Raw genomic sequence first — 24,656 nt, forward strand, 5'->3', positions numbered from 1 at the left:
CTCCAGATGAGGAAGGTCGCGCGTCGCACCAGTATCGTGGGTTTCACTTGACCGGATGGTGAAATACTTTATTCACCTCAAATTTATCAACTTATGTCCTTCCATCTAATTTTCTAAAATTCTTTGTGATTTTATGAGACGAAGAAATTCAACCTTAGGAGCTCATCCAGCCGTCGTTTTCGCATTGGATTGGATAATTTGATACGGGATATTTTCGGAGCCTCGGTATCACGTTCATTCACGCACAGCGTGATTGTTTGTCAACAACTATCTTCTGCAACTAGAATTTGAGATGGCAACATCTCCTACATCCTTTAATACAATTCCCCCATCAGGACAAACTGCTTCAAGTGGCAGTGCTGGCCAATTCGATATTGACAACACACTATTTGTTAGCAAAGATGTCTCTTTATGCTTGAGTCCTGAATCCTTAATTATCAAAGGTATGTAGGTCTTTTCGTGTTATATCCTCAATATACTCAAGAGTACACAGGCGCCGAAACTGCAAAAAAGCCAGAGAAAGGAGCAAAATCAGCCGGTGCCCGTCGTTCCGTAACATTGGATGCATCTGCCTACTCAGAACCTGTTGGGTCATCAAATTTGAGGGCAATACCTTTACGTCAGATCCTTTGGGCTGAGATAACCGAGACTGAACTCATCATAAATTACGCAAAGGAGATTTCAAAGACTGTTCTTCAACCAGCGGTACTGAATTATGTTATCGAAGAAGAGCGAGACCTAGTGGAAGCATGGGTTTCTAGGCTCAAAGATCGCGCATATGCCAAATCCCAGCAACAAAAACGAGTTAAAGTGTTAATTAACCCTAAGAGTGGAAAGGGACAATCCGAGAAAATCTATGCAAAAGAAGTTGCGCCTATTCTTGATGCTGCTCATCTATCTATCGACGTGACAGTAACTAAAGCCTCAAGGGAAGCCACTGATATCGTGGAAAAACTCGACATAGAAGCTTATGATGTGATAATCTGTTGTTCTGGAGATGGTCTTCCATTTGAAGTTTTCAATGGTCTTGGCAAACGCAAAGATGCGAAGAGAGCTCTTTCGAAAATGGCTATCGCGCACATACCTTGTGGATCTGGAAATGGATTACATTGTAGTCTTCATGGTAATATCAGATCTACCAGTGTTGCAGCTCTTTCAATAGTCAAAGGAATTCGTACTCCTCTAGACTTGATTTCGGTCACACAAGGTGAAGAAAGACATCTATCATTTCTCTCGCAAGCACTCGGTATCGTGGCTGAGTTTGACCTGGGAACAGAGCATTTGCGGTGGATGGGAGGAACACGATTCGTCTATGGCTTTGTTATGAAGTCTCTCCAAAAGAAGATCTTCCCGTGTGACATTGCGGTCAAGGTGGTTACGGACGATAAAGAAGATATCAAACGACGTTGTCGTGAAGCTATGGAAGCTGGAAGTACTTCTGAAGAATTATCACGAGAGAATGATTCTTTAGAAGGTGGTTTACCTGAGTTGAAATATGGAAATTCTAGCGACCCATTACCTCAAGGGTGGGAAGTCGAGCAGCATGATAACTTGGGAAGTTTCTACTGTGGTAATGTGAGTATTTTCCGTGATGAAAGTACTGTAACTATGGAATTGAGCTAATCAATACTTTTTAGATGTCTTGGATGGGAGCAGATGTAGATTACTTTCCAGCTGCACTTCCAAATGATGGTTGTATGGATATGGTAACCATAGATTATTCAAATCTTAGTCGACTCCAAGCACTTCAACTTATGCCGGCTGTCGAGAGTGGGGAATTCTTCGGCCTACCATATGTCAATTACCGCAAAGTCGAAGCATACCGCATCACTCCGAAGAACCAGTCAGATGGTTACATAGCAATAGATGGAGAGCGAGTGCCATTTGGACCATTTCAAGCCGAAGTACATCGAGGATTAGGAACGGTTCTTTCAGTGTCAGGATATAGATATGAAACCCCTGGACCTAAACAATGAAGTGATATTCATGGGGGTATTTGAACGAGGTCGGATACTATTTCATCACTATCACTAGTCCATGCTTTTGGCATGTGAGTTTTCTTTACTCTATTTATGGAAGGAGAATGAGGTCTAATAAGTATAAAGCAGTGGATCTTGGCCTTTCGACGATTTATTTTGGGTGGATCAACAGTTAGATCATGATTAGAACCCATATAGTTGCGTAAAGTTATACCAATTATACCCCGCCAGTTCCCCACAAACCCTAATTTTCCACCACTGTTGAATCTTCATCCATTGTAACGAGGGAGATCAGCCGGCGCTACCCCACATTGATTAGCTGCCAAACTCTCTATTTTATGGTCCCCCGAATCCCCCGAGGTAAATATTCATTTTCAATGTTGCATCAGATCCATTGTCGTATCTACTTGAAACTGCATGCATACATCACCAATCTATGACTTTGATCTGTATATGGACCTGACTGAGTAACCTTATATTGATCTTGTGATTAGGGTTGGGCAAATTATATAATTTGGAGAATGTTTATATAATCTTATAATATAATGGTTTTTGAGCGATATGAATTATTACGCTAAGATTATAATACGTAGTATTCATGTGTTATTCACGTGTATTTATATGCTTATGAGGTGTTTCATCAACCTATAAAATTAAGTAAACGAATAAAAGTGGGTCCAATTCAATGCATTTTTAAATAAGTGTTTAAAAAGATTATTATATATAAAACTTTAAAAGAGATTTAATTAATGAAAGTACAACTATATATAATATATATTAAATGATCTAAAAGATAATCTAAAGCTCAATTTAAAGAACGAGATTGTAATTATTAATAATATAATGAATAAATTTAATAAGATTATTAATAGTTTTCATATTAAAAACAATTGAATAAAGTTTTACTCCCTTGAATCCAATCAAATTCAAGATTTCCATCCAAAATTCCTTTAAAATTTCTTCAAAATCCCTACTTTATTTTAGGGGATATAATTGATTTGATCATTATTATACTTTATATAACTACAAATCGCCCAACCCTACTTGTGATGAGCATAATTCTGATATGGGCCGAAAGGGGCCGCCGGATTTACTTTGAAGTTTTTGACCAAGTGGAGTCAAATGAAGTAAAGCATGCGCTCCAATCATTAGAGATCAGTAGCAAAACTAAGATTTAACCTTTATGGCTCATTCCACGGGAAGTCCTGTTCTTGGAAAGAGAAAAGAGACTCGTTTACATGTATGGCTCAATTGATACGGACTCCACCCTGTTGCATTCGAAGTACTTGAGCCAAAATTTCTATAACATGATGTCCTGCCCCGACAAGATGAGGGATTTTCTATGCAGTCACAGAATACGACTCTTCTCTTCTGCCCATCATGTACTTCTCAAAAATCCTCTTTCTGATATCCCCTCTTCTCTTATCCATTACCGCATCTCCAATTGAAGAACGAGCCTCCTGGCCTTATGCCCCCTTTACCACATCAGGTCGATGGATTCTTGATTCAGCCGGACATAATGTGTCTTACGCTGGTGCCAATTGGCCTGGTGCTGCAGACACGATGATACCTGAAGGTCTTCAATATCAATCAATTGCCAGTATCGTGACGAAGATTAAAAGTCTAGGCATGAATGTCATTCGTCTTACATATGCTATCGAAATGATTGATGATTTTTATGCCAATGGTCAGGTGGATACATCGATTTTAACGAGTTTTACAAAGGCTTTGGGGACGACTAATGGTACAGCTGTTTTTAATCAGGTTGTTAAGAACAATCCTACTTTTACAAGTAAGACAACTAGGATGCAGGTACGAATATTCTAGTTACTGTAATTAGGAAGACGTTGCTGACATGATCGTCGGTTGATAGGTCTTTGATGCTATTGCTGCAGAGTGCTTCAAGCAGCAAATTTATGTGCATCTTGATAATCATGTCTCGAAGGCTATTTGGTGCTGCTCCAATACTGATGGAAACTCTTGGTTTGGAGATACTTATTTTAATGTTGCGAATTGGCAACGAGGTATTGCATACATGGCTACTCGGGTAAGTCATCTACCCCCAAGCTCCATTCATGAGAATATCTAACATGAAATAGGGTGCATCCTGGGGTAACCTAATGTCCATGGCACTCCGCAACGAACTCCGTGAACCAAAATCCAACACACCTCTAGATTCATCTTCATACAACTGGGAAAACTGGTACACCAACGTCGTAGCTGGCATGAACAGTATCCACACCGCCAATCCCAACGTTTTAATCTTTATCTCCGGTCTCAACTTCGATACCGATTTATCAACCATTCCAAATGCCGCTCTCCTCACACCATCCACCACACAAAAATTCCTCAAATCATCTTTCTCTTATGCTAACAAATTGGTTTTGGAACTTCACAATTACGCAAGCAGTACTACCAGCTGCTCGAGTTTGCAAAATAGTCTTAAGTCTCAAGGATATAATGCTCTGAATGCTGGTGTCACGAATCAAATGCCAGTGGTCATGACGGAGTGGGGTCATGCCCAGACAGCGGCGGATTATGCAACGGTTTATTCGACTTGTTTGAAGACTTATCTAACTTCTATCAAGGGAGGTTGGATGGTTTGGGCTTTAAGTGGAAGCTATTATATTAGGTCTGGAAGTCAAGATTATGAAGAGACATGGGGTAAGTCTTTTTGCGTTTTCCGTTTCTCAGTTGTAGATGGACATAGACAGGAAGACGAGCATTTCGAATCTTGGACTAACAAATTTTGTATAGGATTACTTACCCATGACTGGTCAGCATGGAGAGATCCAACGGATGTGGCGAATGTCATTGTACCCATGGTTAGTGGGACGAAGATTTACTCGCCATAATCTCATCAATCGCAATATAATTACGGACTGAAATGGCCAACATGTATTTATGATAAAAAATTAACAATAGCCCTGTTTGAATGCCCCTTTGGCCCCAAATTACTGGTAACTGATCAGCTGGATACATCTACGTGCTTGAGATAATCGTTCACATCACGTGTGGGCATGCCCTCTTGTTTTGAAGCACACAAACTTGAGAGACATGGAGCTTTAGATCTACCGTAGGAAATCTAGAAGCGCAAAGCATGCTGTCGAATATGCTATCCGTCGCTCGCAATTACTAAACAGATTCAAACTCGCGGAAGTTATACATGAGACTGATGTTTGGGATCTCATCATGATCTGTTCCACAACCGTACTTTCTATCTATCAAAATGAGGTTACTATATATGGAACACCATCTTTGATGCAATGATTGGAAAATTGAGAATTGAAAACGTATTCAAGTAATAGAATACGATAAAGCAATATCTGGCACTTATTTCACAATTTTGTTCTGTGCATTCAAACACTTTAGAATATTCAACTCGTTTGGGATAAGCAAGTCATTTGAGAGAATCGAATTATCTGAGATATCCAGATCTTATTGAACATCCAATTGCCCAAAACTTCTGTATCCAAGTAGGATGTTAAAACAAACACTCGTACAAACTAATCTTGACATTCTGTAACTAATCACAGAATACACCAACACATTCCAAATACAATACTGCCTTTTCCAACCGATTTTTGCAATCCATCAACGCAGACACGATGAGCTGATCACAAGTACCTAGCCCTCTTGATTTGCACAGAGTTAGGCCCAATAGTTTTGTTAAAGCACCTTGAGTGTTCCCGAAGACTTCGGTTCTCATCATCGGAAGTGTGTTTTCTTTTGCGGTGCATGGTTTCTGCGTGACTCTTCCTTGGAGGGAGGGTGAGTTGGTGGTTTGGTGACAATTGGGGGTTGCTGAGCTTTCGGATTTATCACTAGATGTGTGTCTTCCCTTTAGTATTGCAATTTCTCTATGAGAATCTTTGAGATGGGTGAGAGGTGTGCTCACAATGTCATGATGATTTGACATTTTCGGAAGTACTTTATCACCAGTTGTGTAGCTTCTCTGTTTTACCGCCGGCTGGTCGGGTGTCCCATTTACTAGAGAAATGTTTGTGCCAGTAGTGCTGGATCGGGATGACTTTAGCTTTGATTGAATTTACTTGTCAGAAGCAGGCAGGCAAACTCTCATCATTGCTGCTGGTCCCTTAGGAATATGGATGGTTTGAGAGAGGGACGAACGGATGTAATCGTGTTGATTTGACTCCAAGGAAGTCTCACTCTCGCTAGACAAATGACCACCTCTCATTGCTGCTGGCTCTGTTGGGATATCATGGGCCTGGGAAAGTGACGAATGGATGAAGCTACGATGAGTTGACGTTGGGAGAGTCTGATCTTCGATAGTTGAATGGTCACTCTGCATTGTCTTAGGCGCAGTCGGAGCCTTTAGATCCAGAGGGGTAACGTTCGGGTTATGGGGCTCCGACAACGAATTTGTTTCACTAGCTTTATTCATCGTTCTAGTTGAAGTGGGAGATTTTTTGGTTCGATTATAATCCTCTGTCAACAAACCAATGGTATGATCTGCAGCCTTCATAGCCTCGCCCTTCTCCTTTGCATCCACAAGAATTTTGTATTGTTCTTCTCCAAAGAAGACATACTGTAGAGTATAAAATCCACCAGCAAATCATCTACCAATTCTGACATTGAGCCCAAAGCCCGATTTCTTTCCTTGAGCAATTTGCATTTCGCATTCTTATCATTTGGTGAGATTTCAGGCAAATTTCTCAAGACTTGATTGAAATCTACTGTTGTGACCACACTGCTCACGACAAAATGACCGATGTAATAATATTCGTCTGTGTTTTGCGAAAGTCGGAGAGTAGTAGGATAAACGGTTCCTTGCGTCGCTCGAGGTGATTTACCTGTAGTTTGGGAGATAAAATGAACCATCTGTTCGTAAGTTTGCATAGGGCTTGATAGAGGGAAGATATATGGTTGAGTGTACAGATTTATGCTGAGAAACTTTGTCCATTGAACGGGGTTTGAAATATGCGATGACGGAACGATGTTGAGAGTGTGATTAATAGGCCCAAAGATTTTCTTGAGAAAGGACTCGTGGAACGCGTTGGTAGTAGGTGGAATCTATACCGAAGCATTGGTAATGGTAGATTGATGGCGAGAATTCTGGGGCTTGAAAGTTGCAATGATAGGGAGAACATCTTCGGGTGAAATCGTAGCCTTATCTGTCTGAATCTTCAGGTTGGATGGCAGGGGTGAATGGAGAGCCTCTCCTCTGGCTGTACGGCTGCAACTTTCATCTGGGCACATTGAAGGCATCTAAGTAGTCCATCAGTATGGGCTATTATTATGATAAGAGAACTACAATCTCACCCTTAGCAGAGCATTTGGCAAGTCCCGCTTTTCTTCAACTCCGGAGTTTGGTATAACAAGAGAACGAGTCGAGTGGTCGTAGCTAACCTGACTTGTAAGATCTGACAGAACTTCTTGCCTTTGAAACATTTTCTTCATAGCACAAACCCCAATTACCCTGCCTTTCTCTTTCGCTGAATTCTAAAGCCTCAATATAATTTCCTCCGCGATTTTCTCTCCCTCTAACCTTGCGGCTGAAATTTCCTTTTCATCCTTCTCTCGCGTATTTGTTATCTCTTGTTGCAGCATTGCCTGATTGCGTTCTAGTTGCAAGACTTGTACCTTCAATCTATCATTCTCATTCTCGAGTGTGTTCACCCGTTGGATTTGCTCTTTTAGTTGGACTGCAAAAGTTAATGTTGAGTGTGGCTCGGGTATAGTTGTTTTTGTAGTCATCCTTTTTACCCTGATTATCTAGGTGGCTCCATGCTTGGTTGGTTGCACAGTAGTTTGAGATGTGAGGTGCCGTGTTCTTCATGAGACTTGCCTGGTATAATCCTTGCAGGCGGTTCGCTACATTGAGCGTTTTCGCTTGCTAGTTTCTGCATCCCATTTTCATAGAAGCGTATGACTGCTGAAAGTGGAATTCGGCTGATTAATGCCTGCACTTTTGGCCTGTAATTCCTCGTTGAGAGTATCTTTTGGGGAGCTCTATGTTCAAAAATTGGAACAACTGTCAAGGCCCCAGTGTCTAAAGCATTGTTCAGCTCGAAGTAATTTGCGGAAAGCCATTGAGAGAAAGGCGTCTTCGAAAACCGGGGAAAAGTCTCACTGAACTTCCATCGGTAAAAATTCAAACGTTCGTCATTTGAGACCGGACTCATCCACGTATACTGAGATATAAGACGACGCTCAAGCGAAGACTCTAGAAATTTAAATCGCCCATCTCTAACAGAATCTGGTGCGCTCACCTATGAAATCATACGATCGACATTTCGTATACCTGTAAATATCGTGTCTATCCCATGTATGAGATTGTGATGATGCTGTTATACTAATGAAGCCTCCAACGATTGCCTTGTTGCAATTATCGATATCCTCCAACGACCATTTGATGGTCATTTTTTGCGGCAGTGGATGAAATTCGTTTACTTCGTCCGGTTCACTAGGAAACCCATCATATTCAGGACTCGTAAATATCCACTTAAAACTAAGGCTTGACTCTTGAAGTATTGGATTAAGTTCAAATGAGGTCGTCCTTGCAGCCACTGCAATCAGGGTCAGTACAGGACGCGATATATGAACGTTGCAAGCGAATTTTCTTACAGATGATTCCTAAGAGTTTGCGCTGAAGAGTTTTGGCACGCTCGAGCCGTTCTGGTGTAGCTGCTGTGACAACTAGTTGATCCATCTGGCAAGTTGATACGATGTTTGTTCAGTCTAAATCCCAACGTAGTGTAAAGAAAGTTCGGTGCCATATACTAGACCCAATGTTTTAAAATCATGAATAAAATGAATCCCGATCACCAATTCATGTAATGCGACCTTCGAAACTGATATGATCGATTCATTAAGTCTTTTTGTTTACCAGTATCCGTTGAGTGAATACATTTATTGGGCCTGAGAAGTAGATGTGAAGTTTCCATGACCCCATTTCAATCTTAGCTACCGACCTTTCGACAGATAAATCAAGCAGATCATATGGAACTTGTCTTTGGAAATCTGCTGTGATTGGCTGTCGACTAATCAAGAATTATGATTGATCAAGAAAATGCATAATGCCGGTAGCACAAGAGTATAAAAAACGCGGCATGTAATCTACCTGAGAATTGTGCTTGATTTGTCTGCCCGAAACCTGGGTCGAACTAGATATAGAGCCCATTTTATACTCTTGACAATAGTTTTTTGAAAAATAGCGTCACGCCAGCTCGTAACTATCTGTATCACGAGCAGCTAGAACTTAACGTCTTCCTAGACAAATCGAAATGTATTTCAACAGGAATATTGCGTCCTCAGATTAAAGAAAGTCTCAGTGGCTATGCTTAAGGCCCTCCAGACCCGTTCACCGATTAGTACCTCCCGCTATCGCTATTAACATGCGAACTGCATGAAATTATCTCGGCTGACTCTGGATCCTATGAATAGAGCAACCAAGTCAACTGCGAACTTCTGGCAGAAGACAGAACCCAATTGCTATGCAGCTATTATATGATGTGGGATGTAGTAGGTTCTTGTTCTCCTGGACTAGGAATCAATTAGCAATGTATCAACATCAACAGGGTCAAACATTCTCCATTGCTAACATCACATCTTGTACCTTAATATTGATTCGAAAGATAATTAAGAGAGCACTGCATTCAATACTTAAGGTTGTGGTCGATGGTTATGCTCAGATTAAAGATCAATGATGGGAAAATTAGAAGGATTCTCCGATATACATTCCCATTCACCATGCTCATCATCCATCCACGGAAGCATTGTGACTATTGCCTCGTGAAACCCGTGAACATAAGAGTTTGAAACAGACAGCTGAAGTCTTCATGTTTGAATTGGAAGCTGTGAAATTGATTCCAAGGTTTTGTTGATAGTACTTTACCTTATGTAGTTGATCAACATCCAGGTAGGTAACTCGAGAATCGAAGTACATGTGAAGGAGGAGAGGTGCAATTAGCAACCCCGGCAGTCAATCCCAATCCTTATCTCATTACTATAGCGATCAAGTTAGCGGCCGATGTATATCCTCAGGCACATATCGCTAGTCGGAAATTTTTCACCGAACTTTAACTTCACTTCACTTTACCATCTATCACTCATAAAACGATATGCTCAGCAAAATATGTGTGTTGACTTTTGTTCATCGAGATGGTTGATTTAAAACTGGTTTCAAGAAATATTGGTCTAGAAACTAGGATATTCATGAAGTCTATCCACAAAAAGGTGTACGTATAGGTACCCGAAACTACTTTCAATCAGACTTTCTCGACAGGATCCACCGCAGAGAGAGCCTCTTGTACTCCCCATTGCCATCTTCTTTTACCCCTCCTATTTTGATATCAGCAAGGAATCTTTTAGTAGAGATTCGGAGATCTACATACCAGTCAAGTAACTGTGTAAAACTATTCTTCATACCACTTTTTGTCTCATCTTGATTCTGCTGCCAAAAAATGAATGTTGTCCTAGTCACTCTATTTCATCTCATATATACTTCTGGTAATCCATTAATTTCTCGATTTGTTAGTTCATTCGATATCATGTGCCCCCCCTCTCTCCCCGTCTACAAGAATCACTTGTGCATGGAGCAAGTTTGTGCTGCAAAATGACACATTTGTCTAAGACTACATGTTACAAAATTGGCTCCACCAGGAATACCTAGCCTTACTAAAGGCGGAAGGTAATAATTCGACGCTTATGGCCCTCAAGGGTTCAGTATGAACACCAAGGTCCAGAGATCACACTAAAGCGGAGCAACAAAGTAAAGAAAAAGGAGAGAAAAAGATCAGCGAGGCTTTCCGCGAGGGAGGAGGCAACTTAAAGCCATTATCGGCCTTTAGTCACTTCTCGTCACATTCTTCCTGCGCTCAAGCTGACCTCTCTGACTGCCTCGGCTTCAATGTCTTGCTTGACGATGGCTTGTTTGGCGGCGGCGGCATCAGCGCCTTCTTTGGCTTTGGGTGCATGGCGCCTGGCTTTTGCTCTCGCACGACTCTTAAGATTGCAAATCGCTTTCTTAGCCGCTTTTGCTGCCGATGCTGCGTCTTCCGGAGCTTCATCAATGTCAGTGACCACATCTTTGGGTTCCGAAAGTTCCACGTCATTATCGGAGAAATCGCCGTCATTATTAGTCTTCACCCAACGAGAATCGGGTTTAGGATAAGTCATGCGATCTGCCAATTTGACACCGGATGTGGGCAGAGGCGATCTCTCGCGGTAAGTCTCAATCTCAGTCTGCGCTGTAGGGCCTTGACTTCGATCTGTGGCTCTGGCGTTGGATGCAGCCTTGTTGGCGAATTTCTTCCTACCACGACCATTATTACCACCAGCGGGAGCAATTTCCATCGAATTCTGGGCGAATTTGGTAAGACCCTCAAGTCCTGCGAGAGTAATTGTATCAGGTGATGAGGTGGGCGCTGTTCTTGGCGGAGGAAAGGATGGAAATTGCGGCATCATCGGAGGAGGAAAATATTGTGCCAGTGGCGGAGGAAGTTGTGATTGTAGTCGACGACCGGAACCGCTTGCATTGCGGATCAATCCTCTCTCGGATCCATCTTTAAGATGATTCACAAGAGAAGGATTTCCACAAGCTGGGTCTTCTGCAATTGGTGGATCTTCTTGCCATGTTCCTGCGTAAATACAGTCTCTCCAATAATGTGGATTTTCCAATTGGTATTGCAGTGCGAAAGATGGTGACCAGATCTTTGGTCTGGTGTCGGCGGATAGGGCCTTCCAAACTGGATGTTCATTTAAGTCAGATGGCCATGATACCATAGCTTTCTGATCTCGACCGAGAATCAGTAAGTGGCGTTGGTTAGCATCGGATCTCCAGTTCTGGGCACACTCAAAAAGAATGTGGTCCGTTGTGTTGCACATTGGACATCCATCGATAACACCGAACACATTAACCGGACCATCACATCTTTTCAGCTCATGACGTATGCGAGAGCAATTGCCGCACTGAGGTAAACCTCTCTGTGCTGTAGCTCTTTGCCGGTCGTGACTTAGCGGTTGGGGGCCTGTGGCTGCCATGCTCCGTTAAGATTTGGTGTGCCGTAAGGTTGTTGATAGCCTTGAGACTGCTATCCTCCGTTAGGATTCGGAGTCATCCAAGGTTGTTGTTGCGGGTAATAGTATTGACCAGATGAGTAGTCATATACTGTGCGTTTTGGTTTGCGTAGGGATTTGGATTCGGAGGTCCATACCCAGGTGGGTAGTAGCCTCTCGAGTTTGGATTCATCGTTGAGGTTGATGAATTTGTTATGTGGTTGAGGAGGAAAGAATTATTCCAAGTTGAAAATAATATATTAATATTGTGCGGTCCTACTTCCAATGTTTGCCTGATTTCTGCCTAATTTCACATTTGATATTGCTCGGGTAACTGTGTTGTTACCCTTATTTTTACTCATATACTAGGTATTCCTTGTACAAATCATAGTTATCCCCGTGGCTCTGCTTTGTAGAACCCGAAGATCGTTCAAGTGCACTAGATGATAACTTCCTCACTCCACGGTCTGTATACACGCGAGGGTACGGAGGTATCTGGTCGAGCTGGTAGATTTAAATATGAAGATTATTCAATATCACCCACACCTAGATGTAGAGAATCGCCAAAGTTTACACGCATTTTCTGTAGTCACGGAGATATTGGAATGGGAAGAGATTTGCAACTGCCGGGCAACAAATACGTTGAATAGAAATCTTTGATCAGTTCAATATACTCCGGTTGTAAGATTATTACACACTGATGCTCTCCTTTTGAGTTTTGTTACAAATCACCACTACATACAATGATGTTGCGGTATATTCAGGTCAAAATCTAGTAGATAATAAGAATCTAATTGTACATACAGAAAAGGGGATTGATCATTAGATAGTGACAGAATCTACATATGAAATCAATATTCAGGGCTTTACTATCACTATCAATCAAACTATCTTGCGAAACATCAAATCTTGAAATTATTCCACTCTATTGAATTCTATCTTTTGACTACACTAGTAAGTGAGTACTAAGTATTACTTATCTAGTAAATACCATACCTAGGTAGGTAGGTGAAGAATACCGGTACCATTCCATTTTAGGTTACTCTCGCAACAACGTTTTTCCTGATGCCTCACTTAATCAACCAAAAACTACCTATTCTTTTCGTGACTCAGATCTCATCCCATGTCAATGATAGTTTACTTCAATCATCACTTATCAATCGTCAATTATGGTCAAAGCCCCGCCGATACCTCCAAGAGAGGAACTTCCCCAAGAAATTCCGATTTCCAACATAGAATTTGTTGATCTCATCACAACAGTCAACGAACACGTTCGACAGTTCCTCAATCAAGCCGAGCAGCAATCTTTCAATGAGATGGCCCCAGAGTTATATAGGTTATTGCTACTCGCTCACACGAAAGTCAGATCGCTCAAAGCTTTCTCGGACAAGCTTCGATTGGAGAAATCTACTCCCGAAGCCAAAACTGCAAGCTTCGATGCTAGATTCAATGCATTTCAAACTTCTCATGACAAAATGTTGTAAGAGTTGAAGCAATTTCAAGAAACTCTTATCGCAGGATCAAATGAGAAGGTAGAATCTGCTCAGAATAGCTTCGCTACTGCCAAGACAGCTCTCACCGAGAGTACTGAAGGCATTACAAGCAAAGTAAGTTTCATCTATTTCTTACTGTCCCGTCTTCAATTTATAACCATACCATTGCAAACTTTACCGTTTTTTCGTGGTCCTCCTGCTAATTTTTACGTAGCTGATTAGTATCGCTAAATTCATGAGCAAAGCATCTGAGGACCAAAAAAAGGCCGAGAAAAGTTGTAACCAATTGGTGGAATATGCCAATGCCCTTGAACAGAATAGAATTCTTCTTGAGAATCAATCTGCACTGGAGCGTTGTATCAGTGGTCTCAAAATCTCACACGATGACGAGATGGCTGCATATTCTACCGAAGGCAACATACTGGACTCGGAAAATCAACGCTTGAGGGAACAATTTTTTTCGCTACACTGCTGAGATAGAGACACTTCAGTCGAAATCCGCAAGTGATGATGAAGAACTTCGAAATCTACGGGAAGAATCCCAGGTTTATCGTCGTCTACAAGAAGAGTTCTCTAAGTTCAAGGAGGAATCCTCCAAAAAGGATGCTACCATGAACTATTTGAAAATTTCTTTAGACAAGTACGATGCCGAAGTCCCTGAGTTAAAGCGAATACTTCAGACAAATGTCGAAACGATCGACCGTCTCACCCAGGATCTAGAAAACACAAAGTTTGAGTTGAATTCGAGTACCGAGAAAGTTACCATGCTTGAAGCCGAGAATTCTACTGCGAACATCGAATTAAAGAAACTTCGACCTGTACACATAGATCTCGGTGCTTTAAGGACAAACCATGCCGATCTTCAAAAAACGCGTGGTCGAGAATTGGAAGAATGTACAGAACATACCAATCAGATCGCATATCTCACCAAAATCAATTCCGCACTCAAGACCGAGCTTTTCGAGGTCAATTCAAGTTACAAAAAGCTACTAATGTCGACCCTTCAAACTCGGAGAAGTGGGAGATGTCTGAAGCTATTGAAAAGTCAAATTACTGACGACTCTCTTACTATTTACCCCAAGTCTACATCTCACCATCCAGATCATTCTCGCAGTAGCAATTCCAAACCAGAAGATCCTTGGAAGACATTGTTGACATCACAACTTGTCGCCATGCGGAACTTACAGCCTTGACCTCACACTTCGGATTATGACATGAATTTTGTCAGAGGTCTGATATCCAGATGTTTGGTTCATCCCAAATCATTGGAAAATCATGACCTCTGGAAGAAGATTGCCAATGAGAACAAGGATTTGACTTGGAAATGTCTATTTAAAATCTGTAACTCTGATCATTTTGATTACAGAAGCTCTCAATTTTGAATGACGAATTGACCCAGTGTATAACCTGCAAAATCCAATCATTAGATTATTGCGTACAAGTTGTACAAAATAAAGGTCGATTTGTCTGATTATTGAAGCAGCACTGATTTCAAATCTGTACTGTTCCCTCTTCACTTTCTTAACCAACTTTTATACTTGTCATCAGACTGTGTAATAGTGTTTCTTTTATTTTTCATGGCGTTTAATCAATTTTTCAAAGCCTTTTAGGGGTTTCACGTGTTTCTGGGCCCTTTCACAAAGCTTTGAAGCTTTCCATGAGCTACGTAGCTTTCATCCAAAGTTTGGTAACTTTACATAGGCTCAGTAGCCTTCTTTAAATGTGAAGCAAATTATATTCATTTTGTAATCAGCTAGTTTAGAGCTTCAATTTTGAAAATAATATGGCTCCTTGTTTAAAACCAAAAGTCCTTGTCATGTACATCTAAAATATGACATCCCAGAGCTCATACCTCACACCTCACATGGTCAATGTGATCATGGATTGTTATTATGTACTACAGGTAAATTGTTTCTAGGTATTTGGAATGCCTCATATCTCTATTCAAAATTACAAATCGTAATTTTGTAGGAGTTGCATAATTAATATATACCTCTCATTCTCGTACTACTCATACTGATGAGGTTCAGTCAATTCCAGTCAAGGTTCACACATTAGATCGCCTAGTGATTAGGAGGTCATCGGGGAAAATGATAATTCGCTAGGGCCATTTATCTTTTGATAATTCAAAATTCTATCCGCGGATATTTGAATCATTAAAATAATCGATTGATTACTCTCACAGTTTCTCCAAAAATATTTCCCGAAGTCTCTCCTATAGTCTTCCTCAAAGTCTCTTTCAAATTCTCCTCCCCCACCCGTCAAGAATTTTAATTCTGTTAACTGAAGAGCGAAAGTAGACACTCATCTTGAGTTCATCGAATAGAATTCTTCGACGATCTAGGCAAACTAGGAGAATGCATGTACCACTATGAGATGACTTCACGCCATTTGAGATCTATCCACCTGATTCTTTCATTCTGCTGCGTTCCAGACACTGACAAATCATTGTACGAACTTTGAGGAAACGAGGCCATGTCAAACGTATACCCAAATAACCATCAAGTATTCAAACTTCCACACCTCAAACTCTCTACCTCTACTTCATATCAAACGAAGCCATATTCCTATTCACACATCCTCCCTCCTTGCATTCTTCCCCCTGTCACCCGCCCCCCTCTACAAACCTACCCCAACCTACAAGCAGTAGGAGGACAATACCCATGATTACAACTATAACTACACAAACCCAAATAACTATCATCTTCTCCTGGCAACGGATACCCCGCTTGATTCGTAATCGGTGGCTCAGGAATTTGAGCACCATATGAGAGACATGTACAAGGACCTGGGGGACAATAGCCAAAATTGCAGGTAAATTGACAGAGACCGATGTAGTTTCCTGGACCCCAGCCTGAGGTACAGACGACAGTGGGAGAAGGTGTGGATGGGGAAGTGGATGTTGAGGCGGGGGTGGACGTGGTGGACGTGGTGGAAGAGGAAGATGTTGTGGTTGTGGTGGGGATAATGGAAGTGGTAGAAGTGGTAGAAGTGGTGGAAGTAGTTATGCTAGTTGTTAATGTAATATTAGAAGACAAGGTTGTGGTTGTGGTGGGGATAATGGAAGTGGTAGAAGTGGTAGAAGACGAGGTTGTAGTCGGGATTAGAACACTTGTCGTACTTGTCGAACTCGTTTTATTAACAGGACTAGATGTTGACGATGTAGAGGTAGATGTAGGGGTAGAAGTCGTAGTAATTAAAGTACTCGTCGAGGTTGTAGTAGTTGGTGGTGGTGGACCATCACTACTGGTACCATTCAAAGATCCCACATATGCATTGAAATTATATTTCTCGCACTTATCGGCGATATTTAAACCACCATACCCATTCAAAATCGGACTGCCTTTCCTGGTAACCATGAAATATTGATTCCCTACACCCATGGTGAAATTGGTAGTGACGATTCCAGCAGGTACATCAAATGATACAGGAGTTTTATCTCCACTTGTAACAACCAGAGTTGCCGGCTGTGTAAGGAGCGTGGTGACAAATATATCATCAGCGAGCATTTCGCGTCCATTTGGAGGACCGAGAGTGTCATTCGTGCAGGTAATGCCTTTGGGTGTTGGTCGATACCAATATACAAGTTGATCTTCTGTGACAGTTGGTGTACTTGCTCCGGCTTTATAAGCAGCGATATAAGGTTTCGAAATTATACGCCAACCATCGTGAGGAAAGCCGTCAGCCCACTGTGATGAACCATCATCCTTATGATTCGGTTCCGATGGAGAGATGTAGTGAGATTCGCCGAAATCTAGAATATTCATGAGCTTAATTTTAACCTCATGAAGTATTACACTTACCATTCCAAGAAATAATTTCAATAAGTGCGGGCTGCATAGCCAACATTTGATTCCATCGATTGGTGATGAGTTCTTCGCTTATGAATACCCAGTTCTTAGAGTTAAAATGTGTGGAGAACCATGGAGAGAGAGCTAAAGGAAAGTTAACAATAATTTCTGCTTCTAAAATCATGACTTACTTACGTGCCATATATGGCTTTCCTTTGAGATATGTAAGGAATTTATCATCCCATGTAGTTGAAATTGGACCCGGGATAATGCTATTTCCACCATCTGTAGGCCATGCTAACCAAGAGAAAGCGCCATCAAATGATGTAGAGAGATAACTTGCTTCAATCGGATCTTGCATCATTGGAATAGCGAAAATCGAATGATTCGTTCGAGCTTTGACAGGTGCCCAATCAAAATAATCTCCCACAAAGGTACTGACCATCGCTCCTCCATTATATTGCACTTGTCCAGGATGAGATGCATATTTATTCATATAATCTGTGATGTTGTTGGTGTTTCCATTATTCCAATAAGCAAAGTCGAATGATATGAAAACATGAAATCCAGTTTCTTCGGCTGCTTGATATGCAAGGGCAAGCTGTGTTGGAGTGTAACTATCGATACTTGCACAATTCAAAGCGAATCCGTCGATACCAATCTCTTGCGCATATGCCATATCTATCTTCCAATCCGATAGTTCATAATTCTCGACAATCCCGACCTATTAAGAAACTAATTAATATAAAGTATTAAGAGACTATTGACAAGGATAACTTACCATAAAATGAGCAAAGACATATTTAGGAGATGTAGCTCGGCTCACTGTTGGTGCGGAAAAGGATAACCATGGTAAGAATGATACTGCAGACAAAGCAATGATAAGAGTAGAGTGAAAAATCATATTGGCGTCGAAATGAAGATAGATAGGGAAAAAGCAAAAGGACACTAGGAAATATGAGAATAAATACGTTCGTAGCTAGAGTCATATTTCACCGAGGTAATGAGCCTATACTGTATAAATTACGAAAGATGAGTTCGTTGATCTATGTATGACCAAAATTTATTGGCGTTCATTGTGAATGATCACATATTGAAGTAGTGAATAATGTCAATACGTTTGATAACATATGAGACTCTGCGAAGAATGAAGTTACACCAGGGGTTCACACCCCGCAAAAATCTCAAGCGGTTGTAACTAATTTGTAGGGCCTTTAGATCCCCCCTCTCTTGCAGCGAACCACGACACAAGACAATGGAAAGAGATCATTGAGACATCTTAGCTTTATGCTCTTCCTCTCACTGTGAAAGCCTGACAAGAGCAATCATTTCAGATTCGTCATTACCAGCAATTGGCTTTCTAAGTAGCTGATTCATTGTCCTCGTCCTGATTCAACTTAAAGCTTGCCTACATTGAGACATATATGTCGTACTCTATGCGAGAAATTTGACATCAAGCGGACAAAAAGGTTAGGTAGGACGTACGTTATATTCCTGGCATTAGAGAGACATCTTGTGCACCAGGAAGTAGTTGTAATGTTATACGAAGATTATAGCTTTGGAAGAACGACATGATCTGACTTCGATCTATCACTTTATGTAACATTGAGGAATATGCGTGACTAAAGGCTCATGCTCAACATACTTGCAACCTTAAACAGCCTGTTCTGTCTGTTCTAGATGACGAGAACTAGAAGAAAAGTATAAAAGGACAACAAGAGGAATGAAGACAGTCTATACCAGAGTACTTTCTCAATGGTCACCTGATCGGTCCGATAGAAAGACTCGGCTGATGATTTCCTATCATTTCGACAGCTCTCATGACCATCAATTGTGAGCACTGGCTTCTTGATTTAACAATATCGTAGTCTTGGTTGCTAGAGCTTGGTGGCTAGGATTTGGTGGCTAGAACCCGGTGGCTAGAATTTGGTGGCTAGAACTAACTACTGTGAATGAAAAAGTTTGTTTCTTGCTTAATGACTCTAGAACAAAATGGCGAGAAGCAGATATATACGAGTAAATAATGACCGGTTGAAGGTAAGTTACCCCTTTCTTGATCCAATCTTCCTCGTAGCGACAATAGTATGAAACAGAGCTCTTACCTATCGACACAAGATTAACAAGATACCAAATCAATGTTCCCAACAACAATTCTAGACACATCCTGTGCACTACCATGGATACGTAGTTGTCACTATTGGAGTGAAGAATTGAAAGAAAATCATCTGATCTCGCGACATTATTATTCTGCCCAAAAAGCGGTCAAGCATCCCTCCTGGACAGTATCATTATCCTCAAAATTTAGCCCCTCAAAGTCTCGTAACTTTAACAAACATACACGATTCTCTTTTCCGAAATTTTCAGAAAATCACTCAGAATGGCGCCTCCATCTCAACTCGCTATAGCTACATCATCAGTTGCTCGTCTTGTTAAAGAAGAAGCTTCATATCATAAAGAGTTGGTTTCTCAACAGGCACGATTGAAGAAATTAGAGGAAGCCACTGAGGAGGATGAAAATAGAGAGTATTCTTTGAAGCAGGAGGTTAGTGTTGCATGTTCTTGTACTCTTATACTACAATAATTTGGGACCAAAAACTAATAATCAAATAGCGCGCCGCAATCGAAGAGACCAGAGCAGTATTCCCACCGCTTCGAGAACGTCTCGCAGATGCTATACTTAAGTTGGAGGACTTAGTTCAAAGAGGTGGCTCTGAGGCAGAAGAGGAAAAAGCAAATGATGTTATTGATCAAGCAAAGAAGGCTATTGCTGCTGGAAACTAAGGATTGTGGATGACCAAATCATGATTCACGATAAATATACCCGATATTGCGAAGCATTTATGAACGATGTGTGAGGGTGAAGGTTATGATGAAATGCACAATTTACAGCGCAAGATAATACAAAGTCATTGAGGGTATCATTCTGATTTTTTATGGTACCTTCTGTTGTACAGAGTATTGAAAGTATTATTGATTAAAGATACCTATGTGGTATCCATCTTATCACCAACTTCTCCCTCATCTATTGATCCTTCTTCTGGTTCATTAATCGTGACTCTTGGTGTTCCTACTTGTGTTGAATTCATCCCATCCGCCATAGGTGTGTCGGCTGAATGATCCATATCCACTTGTCTAGCACTTGCATCTGTCATTGCAAAATCTTCCCCTTCTCCCTCTTCCCCTCTACGTTTACGACTTCTAGCTCGTTCTGATCGTGTTGGAGATGCTATTCGACTTGTTGATCTACCTCTTGAGCCAGGCCTTGAACCAGACCTTGAAGCAGGTCTTGAACCGGGCCTTGAGCCGGATCTTGATATTGATCCAGAAGGCATGGGTTTGGGTTTAAGTGTATCTCTTTCTGGACTTTCTTGTCTTGGTGTTGCATCGTCACTTGTACTGCTTCGCCTTTGGGGAGTCGGTCCATCACCATCACCAACCTCGCCATCTTCCTCCCCTCCGTCCATTCCTTCTCGTCTTTCGACCTCTTCTTTCTCATCTCTGATCAACCTCCTCAATTGCATTCCCTCCTCAACAATTCTACCAAATTGTTCTCTCCTCTCTTTCCATGTTTCACCATATGTTCTGCTTTCTCTTTCTAACTCCTTGCACTCCTCTTCCAATTTCCTCAAATTAATTTCTTGATCCTTTCGTGGTCGCAATAACATATTATTCGTAATTTTCTCGGCCAATTCGTCAAACTTTTTCCTCTGTTCTAACGTAGTCTTCGCCTCTTCCAATTGAATTCTTAACTGAGCGGTACTATCTCTCACCGCTTGTGCTGTTTCCAAAATATGTTCCTTGTCGGCCTTATACCTCTCGCGTTCGCGTTCATTACTATCGCGAAGAAATTGGATGCGCGCGAGACTGCTATCAAATGCTGCGAAATCGAGGAGTACATCTTCGCGCAATTGACGACGCTCATCAAGAACCTTTTGCTGATCAACTTCCCCAATCTCTTCGTTGGTATCTAATGGTGGTGTAGGAAGTTTGCTAGGTGTAGTGACGAATCCAGGAGTGAGTAGACGTTTAGTGATTCGTTTGAAAGGTTTCTCTTCGACATTAAGAAGGCGAGATTTGTGTAGTTCATCCTCCTCTCTTTGATCTAGAAGTTGATAGGAAGCCATCTCGAAGGTATGAATTTATCGATTATTGACTGTTGGTCGTGATATTGATGTGGAACATTTGAAAGCTAAGAATAGTTCCATGAATTTACCACGGCCGCTAGCGCACCATAGTACATATCTAGTCCGGGGTTCCAGATGCTAGTGAACCCACTTCACTCAGTGCGGGCTTCATAATCTATAAATTCCCCCAAACTTCTTCTTTGTTCTTGACGAAGCATACTATTCACCAATTTTCAAATTTCTACAACAATTCTAATTCATTTTACTTTCAGGAAAGAAACCTAACTTCACGAATTTATCTCTATATTTCTGCCATACGAAAATCTCAAATTAATCAAAGGAAATCCTCCTTTATATCACCAAACGCTTAATCTGTCAACCTCTCGAACGGCCAGCCTCTCCAACACTAGGTACATCTTGAGATCCTTGAGTACTCCTTGAAAATATCATACATCCCTACCTTTGACACGAAACGAAATTATGGAAGAACGTACCGGTGTCAAGTCCTTGTACAGTCTTTGTAAAGCAACCTGTTTGAGAAATATCAAAGGTAGGCTTTGTATATTACTTTATTATGATTTCATGGTTCATCGCTAACATCTTTTAAGACTTGTATGATATTGGAATCACATCATACCAAGTAGCCTACCCTATCCTCAAGACCATCACCAACCCCGAACAACTTCACATAATCGAGCAAAGATCTCCACATATAAAGGGTGAAACTGCGGAGCTCTGGAAAGCATTTATCGTTCGAGATATTCCTAAATGGCAAACAAAGAACTATGTGCCAAGAGATCCAACCAAGTGGGCTCAAGTATACAAAAAATACAAAACCGAGCATGATGAGGAAGTTGCTAGCGCTCAAGCCATTCTGATGAATTCAATGAATGCATTGAAGCAACACAAACAAGATCATGTTAGCAGATTTGTTGATCTCAAACGTTTACCGAAAATTCCAAGGGATTATGGAATGCGCGCACATAATGGAGGTGTTCCTTTGACAAAGGGAAGGGCGCTTCAGAATGCTGGACCCAGTTCTTTAACCTGGGGCGGAGGCAGTAGGACAAAAATGACGGATGGTGCAAGCGTACTTACGAAAGCTCGTCGGGAAGCTAAGGAAATGAGTCAAAGGAGCAAACTCAACACCTTAACCAGTGGATTAAGCCACGGACAAGTACAACGGGCCCCCGTTGGAATGTCTCAAGAATACAAAATTGCCAACCAACCTGCATTAAAGATTTTGACAAGACACAGGCCATCGGGTGCCAGAAGCCCCCGTTCTCTTGATTCATCATCTGGTGGACCTTCCCTTGAGGATCGTGAAAGGAGATTACGCGACGCAATGAGTGGTAGAAAGCCAGTTTCCAGATCTTCGAAGGAGCCTATGAGTGGAACTTCGGCCGGAACCCCGACCATGCTAGATGACGATATGTTCGGAGATGATGCGGATGATGTAGACAACCTTTTTGATGAAGATGAAGAGACAGAACCAGCCCACAAAACGTCGACTCGGCCACCGCCATCTCGCAAGATCGTGAAACCAGTTGCACCATCAACTCGCCTTCGTTCCTCTTCCCCACCAAACAAGGCAACAGCAAGACCACCCGCAGCGTCATCTCGACCAGCAGCACCCGGAGCTATGATGCCCGCTCGTAGACGACCGGCTTCTGTCGATATCTTCAATCGTGGACCCAAGAAACCTAGAAGATAGTCAGCCAGCATTTTTTGTATATTTTACCATCTCATTTATCGGGTCCTGGATTGGGAAGTGGAACTTTAGAACTGGGGTATTCTTTTTGTCAGCGAGGCGTTTTGGGGGGCCAAATTTCTTCATGGGACATTGGTAACGATATATTTTGCTACACATTAGAAGGGCTCCTGGAATAATGGGATTTTGGGGACTGGATTATTGGCTTGTTGACGTTGAGTGGAGTCTGTGGCTGTTACGTTGACCAGCATATATGATCAGCCTTGTAAATGATAATTATCTATGCATAACCCTTTTTGTCACAAATGAGTATTGTCACATGAATGAACGTGTTTCGATCAACCCCCAAATTGCGTTTTATGAAGAGTTTATTATAGAGATATGCGCGGTCTATTGAAAATCTAGTCCCATATCAGACGGCCAAGATCGAATTCATGCACGCACGCAGAAAATCGCCCAATGTATAATACTCGGAATTTTCGCGTCATCCATCAATGAAATGCCCAATCATCTGCCCGTCAATGTCAACTCATCGTATCGCATCGCATCGCATCGCATTGTATTGTATCGTATCGTATCGTATCGTATCGTGAAAAGGGGAAAAAAAGAGACGTAACCAATGAAAACTTGCTCGAATGCGTAAAAGTCGTGAAGAAGGAGGTTCGGGGTATTTCGGTAGGCAGCAACACGGTCGAAAGTCGAGAGGAAAAAGACGATAGGGGTATTAATTGCCGCCACGGAGTGCGAGAACTAAATGTAGGGTCGCTCCGGGTTCGAGCTCGTAGTCTTTTACTAGCTTGTCGTCGGCCCTGGGAAGATGTTAGTTGGGGCGTTGGGGGTGGAGGGAATGGAGGGAATGGGAGGGGAGAGGTAGGGTAAAATGGCACTGAACGTACATTTGCTTGCCGCCATAAATTAAACGCTGTTGAACGGGTGGAATGCCTTCTTTCTCCTCGACCTTTTCCTTAACTCTCTCGATCTGTGATGGGAATGTTAGTTGAGGTTGTAAAGAATGGATAGGGAGTTGTTGCGACAAACGTACCTTGTTGTCAGCTTCGACATCGAGTTCGATTTCCTTGCCAGTGAGAGTTCGGACTCTGCGAATTATCAGTATGGAAGCTTCACAAATATCGAGAGGAGAATGTGAGATAGATATGATAATACGTACTTGATAAGCATTGTTGCGGTGGTAAAGGGTGATTACTTCTGAGGAGGATCTTCTTCGTAGGAATAGTTTCCAATGTTGAATAATGGGAACCGGGTGTTGTAAGGTTGATTAAATCTTTCGAGACCTAATCCGTGTCTGAGAAACTTTTGTTCTTTAAATAGTTCAAAAGAGCTCAAGGAGAATGCGGAAGATCGTCGTGGTGATTTTTCAATTGGAGGGGGTGTAATAATCAATTTGAATGGAGGATGAGCAGGTGGTGGGGTTGAAGGCTGACTGCTCTCTTTAGTAGGCTTGGAACCCATCTTGTTGCAGTATGGATGGGGGGAGTTCGGATTATTGTTGTTCCTAAATAGAGTTTCTCCGAGGATAT

At 41.7% G+C, this 24,656-nt stretch overlaps 12 protein-coding genes across 12 annotated transcripts; 6 read left to right on the plus strand and 6 right to left on the minus strand.

The window, feature by feature from the left end:
* Window positions 1-292: 292 nt before the first annotated feature.
* Window positions 293-1,976, plus strand: EAF01_007693 (uncharacterized protein; the record flags this gene model as incomplete). The annotated part of the gene is made up of 3 exons (XM_038915949.1): window positions 293-443; window positions 494-1,575; window positions 1,638-1,976. The coding sequence occupies 3 exons, from the start codon at window positions 293-295 to the stop codon at window positions 1,974-1,976; spliced, it is 1,572 nt and encodes a 523-aa protein (XP_038768420.1).
* Window positions 1,977-3,359: 1,383 nt separating this feature from the next.
* On the plus strand, window positions 3,360-4,834 carry EAF01_007694 (uncharacterized protein; the record flags this gene model as incomplete). Its single annotated transcript, XM_038915950.1, has 4 exons — window positions 3,360-3,791; window positions 3,853-4,026; window positions 4,079-4,643; window positions 4,737-4,834. The coding sequence occupies 4 exons, from the start codon at window positions 3,360-3,362 to the stop codon at window positions 4,832-4,834; spliced, it is 1,269 nt and encodes a 422-aa protein (XP_038768421.1).
* Window positions 4,835-6,027: 1,193 nt separating this feature from the next.
* EAF01_007695 (uncharacterized protein) lies at window positions 6,028-7,400 on the minus strand (the record flags this gene model as incomplete). Its single annotated transcript, XM_038915951.1, has 3 exons — window positions 6,028-6,528; window positions 7,020-7,208; window positions 7,263-7,400. The coding sequence occupies 3 exons, from the start codon at window positions 7,398-7,400 to the stop codon at window positions 6,028-6,030; spliced, it is 828 nt and encodes a 275-aa protein (XP_038768422.1).
* A 311-nt stretch (window positions 7,401-7,711) lies between these two features.
* Window positions 7,712-8,235, minus strand: EAF01_007696 (uncharacterized protein; the record flags this gene model as incomplete). Its single annotated transcript, XM_038915952.1, is given in 2 exon segments — window positions 7,712-8,212; window positions 8,227-8,235. 2 exon segments carry the CDS (start codon window positions 8,233-8,235, stop codon window positions 7,712-7,714), a joined length of 510 nt encoding a protein of 169 aa, XP_038768423.1.
* A 2,567-nt stretch (window positions 8,236-10,802) lies between these two features.
* EAF01_007697 (uncharacterized protein) lies at window positions 10,803-11,984 on the minus strand (the record flags this gene model as incomplete). The annotated part of the gene is made up of 1 exon (XM_038915953.1): window positions 10,803-11,984. One exon carries the CDS (start codon window positions 11,982-11,984, stop codon window positions 10,803-10,805), a length of 1,182 nt encoding a protein of 393 aa, XP_038768424.1.
* A 1,184-nt stretch (window positions 11,985-13,168) lies between these two features.
* On the plus strand, window positions 13,169-13,967 carry EAF01_007698 (uncharacterized protein; the record flags this gene model as incomplete). Its single annotated transcript, XM_038915954.1, has 3 exons — window positions 13,169-13,479; window positions 13,552-13,606; window positions 13,707-13,967. 3 exons carry the CDS (start codon window positions 13,169-13,171, stop codon window positions 13,965-13,967), a joined length of 627 nt encoding a protein of 208 aa, XP_038768425.1.
* Window positions 13,968-14,103: 136 nt separating this feature from the next.
* Window positions 14,104-14,685, plus strand: EAF01_007699 (uncharacterized protein; the record flags this gene model as incomplete). The annotated part of the gene is made up of 1 exon (XM_038915955.1): window positions 14,104-14,685. One exon carries the CDS (start codon window positions 14,104-14,106, stop codon window positions 14,683-14,685), a length of 582 nt encoding a protein of 193 aa, XP_038768426.1.
* Window positions 14,686-16,119: 1,434 nt separating this feature from the next.
* On the minus strand, window positions 16,120-18,187 carry EAF01_007700 (uncharacterized protein; the record flags this gene model as incomplete). The annotated part of the gene is made up of 4 exons (XM_038915956.1): window positions 16,120-17,246; window positions 17,296-17,427; window positions 17,479-18,007; window positions 18,065-18,187. 4 exons carry the CDS (start codon window positions 18,185-18,187, stop codon window positions 16,120-16,122), a joined length of 1,911 nt encoding a protein of 636 aa, XP_038768427.1.
* Window positions 18,188-19,660: 1,473 nt separating this feature from the next.
* Window positions 19,661-20,064, plus strand: EAF01_007701 (uncharacterized protein; the record flags this gene model as incomplete). The annotated part of the gene is made up of 2 exons (XM_038915957.1): window positions 19,661-19,825; window positions 19,894-20,064. 2 exons carry the CDS (start codon window positions 19,661-19,663, stop codon window positions 20,062-20,064), a joined length of 336 nt encoding a protein of 111 aa, XP_038768428.1.
* A 203-nt stretch (window positions 20,065-20,267) lies between these two features.
* EAF01_007702 (uncharacterized protein) lies at window positions 20,268-21,407 on the minus strand (the record flags this gene model as incomplete). Its single annotated transcript, XM_038915958.1, has 1 exon — window positions 20,268-21,407. The coding sequence occupies one exon, from the start codon at window positions 21,405-21,407 to the stop codon at window positions 20,268-20,270; it is 1,140 nt and encodes a 379-aa protein (XP_038768429.1).
* Window positions 21,408-21,887: 480 nt separating this feature from the next.
* On the plus strand, window positions 21,888-23,121 carry EAF01_007703 (uncharacterized protein; the record flags this gene model as incomplete). Its single annotated transcript, XM_038915959.1, has 2 exons — window positions 21,888-21,957; window positions 22,016-23,121. The coding sequence occupies 2 exons, from the start codon at window positions 21,888-21,890 to the stop codon at window positions 23,119-23,121; spliced, it is 1,176 nt and encodes a 391-aa protein (XP_038768430.1).
* A 280-nt stretch (window positions 23,122-23,401) lies between these two features.
* EAF01_007704 (uncharacterized protein) lies at window positions 23,402-24,588 on the minus strand (the record flags this gene model as incomplete). The annotated part of the gene is made up of 4 exons (XM_038915960.1): window positions 23,402-23,927; window positions 24,015-24,097; window positions 24,161-24,215; window positions 24,323-24,588. 4 exons carry the CDS (start codon window positions 24,586-24,588, stop codon window positions 23,843-23,845), a joined length of 489 nt encoding a protein of 162 aa, XP_038768431.1. The 3' UTR covers window positions 23,402-23,842.
* Window positions 24,589-24,656: the final 68 nt, after the last annotated feature.

The sequence above is a fragment of the Botrytis porri genome (assembly GCF_014898465.1).
Source record: "Botrytis porri strain MUCL 3234 chromosome Unknown BPOR_010, whole genome shotgun sequence".
In the NCBI taxonomy this organism is placed as follows: Eukaryota; Fungi; Ascomycota; class Leotiomycetes; order Helotiales; family Sclerotiniaceae; genus Botrytis; species Botrytis porri.